General features: G+C 36.3%; 1 protein-coding gene across 1 annotated transcript in view; it reads left to right on the top strand.

Annotated features, from left to right (window-relative positions):
• The window catches only part of LOC107096877 (anoctamin-3-like), a 99,577-nt gene that overhangs the window by 44,609 nt on the left and 52,464 nt on the right, over positions 1–2,504 (top strand). The window contains exon 3 of the mRNA XM_015393763.1: positions 2,015–2,221. Coding sequence (XP_015249249.1) covers positions 2,015–2,221 — 207 coding nt within the window. The remainder of the gene's footprint in view (positions 1–2,014; positions 2,222–2,504) is intronic.

The raw sequence follows: 2,504 nt of genomic DNA on the forward strand, positions 1-2,504 counted from the left end.
GGTTAGCTAAAGGAAACCATCAGAAGCAGCAGGTGTTCTTCAAACTGCTAACGTGAATTGTCTATGCCATGCTACAATGTGGGATTCAGAAAAAGATGCTGAAACGTCAGAAAGGTCGGACACAGGCGAGAGCGTATCGGGAGATGGAGACAAACAACAAGACCTCCCTCATCCTTGGCCCTATCTCAGAGGATTTATAGAAATAGTCGTAAAATTGAGCTTTTAAAGGTTACTTAATACTCTTATACTTCAAGTAGTTTTTGGAGCACGTACTTTTTCACTTTTACTTGAGTAAAGAGGTCAAGTTGATACTTCTACTTTTACCAAAGTGTTTTTGTTTTTTTACAGTGTTCTGTCTGGCAATGTGGCAATAAGAATAATTGTCTTGATGCCAAAAAGAGCTCAACAGATTTTACTTTCACAAGTGGAGCAGTATGGCAATTGACATATTGCTCCACTTATTTCATGCATATAAATTTGTTATATAAATTTATTATAATTATGCAGCGAGTTTTACAGTTTATATGGACACTGCAATGTAAATAGAGCAGAAAAACAGAAGAAGAAAAAGGAAAAGAGAAAAGATGAAAGAAAGAAGAGATAGAAAGGAGTCAATGACAAAACATTTTCAGTCTGCTTCATCATCTGTAATGAGATGAAAAAAGAACAGCACAACTGAAAGACACGGTACGAGATATACAATAAAGCAACACCTTGAAACTATCGCTAAAGTAATATTATTTAGTCTGACATGTACTGTACCAAAGTGTTTTTTAATGGCAGTATTTATACTTCTACTTATGAAACAAATGTGTGACACCACTGCCCCCTTCTTAAATGACCTCAGGCTATATATGCTTCCAAAAAAAGAAAAAAATTTCCCCAATCCCCATTCTTTTTTACAACTAGACTATTGCTTAGAGATGCCTAATATCTCAGGGTCTTTATTTCCATCCCTGAAGCGCCCAGTCAGACTGGAATAGTTAGAAGTTGCTTTATGCTGCTGTAAAAGGTGTCGGTGTCCTTTTATTTATATATATATATATATATCTATATCTATATATATAGATATATATATAGATATATATATATATAGAGATAGATATATATTTGCATTTTTCATGTTGAAATTCTTACTGTTGTTTTTAGGTAGACAATTTTAAGATCTGTCTAGGGACCACAGATGAAAAATAGCCTTTTGGCTAATTCTGCTGCATTTGCAGGAATGCTTATTAATGTACACTGTCAATTAAATAAATAATAAATCTGAATCAATGTGTTCTTAGTTTATTAGGATCTCTGCTTGTAGCTGTTTTTATATGATTTTATACTTTAACTTGGATCGGTGTGATGAGCAGGGCTCCACTTTGAAACCATGACTTAATGTGGTTTCTGCACCCACAGCTAAGCAGCCTGCCTTTGCCAGAAGTGCTCAGTTAAAAAAACAGGGATGAGGCCCCACTTTTTACGCCATTCGCCTTTTACAGGCTGAAAATAAACAGGCACTATTCCTGCCTTTTCATTAAAAATAATTCTGATGGGGCTATTTGATACTATTTATTTTTATTCTGCATGATCTTTTATTCATTTATGTTTCATTCATGTTTATTTTTGTATTTGCTTTCGTTTTAAGAGTATTGTAGATTTTAAAAAAAGTTTATATATTTTTTTAAAGCACTGTGATTTACTTCTCTACTTTCTTACTGAAAAGTTTGCACCAATAGGGTGATTTCCTGCGAAAAGTTCACATATCGTCAAACAACAACCATCTGAAAGAGGATTTATCTCTCAGGTCATAAGTGGGATTATTTATAATTTCTTTGACAAATTACATGTAGGTCACCTGCTTTAAATTGCTTCTTAGGCAGAAATTAAATTTTTCCTCCACTGGTTGACTTTCTTTTAATGGTTTTGAAGATGGGTAGAAGGTAGAAGAGACACATCAGCAGATATGCAGAAATACTTGCATGTTATTTTAATTTCCTTTGTGCACCTCTACTGCCCCCCCCTGCAGGCATGCACACCAGCATCAGCGAGATCCTGAGGGAGAAGAGCCTGAAGCCGTCTCGCCGCAGCCTGCCCTGCCTGGCTCAGAGTCAGACACATCCCATCAACCTCAACCACTTCCTGTCTGTGCCTCTGAGCCCAGATCCCAAACCAGAAGTGGACGACCTGAGTCAGAGCATCAGCACGTCCTGCAGCCTTCTGCCGCCACAGTCAGGCAAGTCTAAAGATTATCTGACCCAGTTCAGCGGTTTGCATAGAAGGGATTTCATATCACAAAGTGTTTGTTTTTTTTCTTCACCTTTTTTTTCCTCCATTAAATGAATCAACACTGCTCATGTCTGGACTTTCACTTATTTAGTTTTATTGCCTGAATTTATCTTTTCACGTTAAATCAATTCAATTCAGCTTCTATATAGAAACACATTCACAAAACGTCATCTCAGGTCACTTTCCAGTTCAACCAGATCATCCAGTCAGATTGATTCAAAGTTTTCTAT

Source organism: Cyprinodon variegatus, unplaced genomic scaffold, assembly GCF_000732505.1.
Source record: "Cyprinodon variegatus isolate N-32 unplaced genomic scaffold, C_variegatus-1.0 Scaffold656, whole genome shotgun sequence".
Lineage (NCBI taxonomy): Eukaryota > Metazoa > Chordata > Actinopteri > Cyprinodontiformes > Cyprinodontidae > Cyprinodon > Cyprinodon variegatus.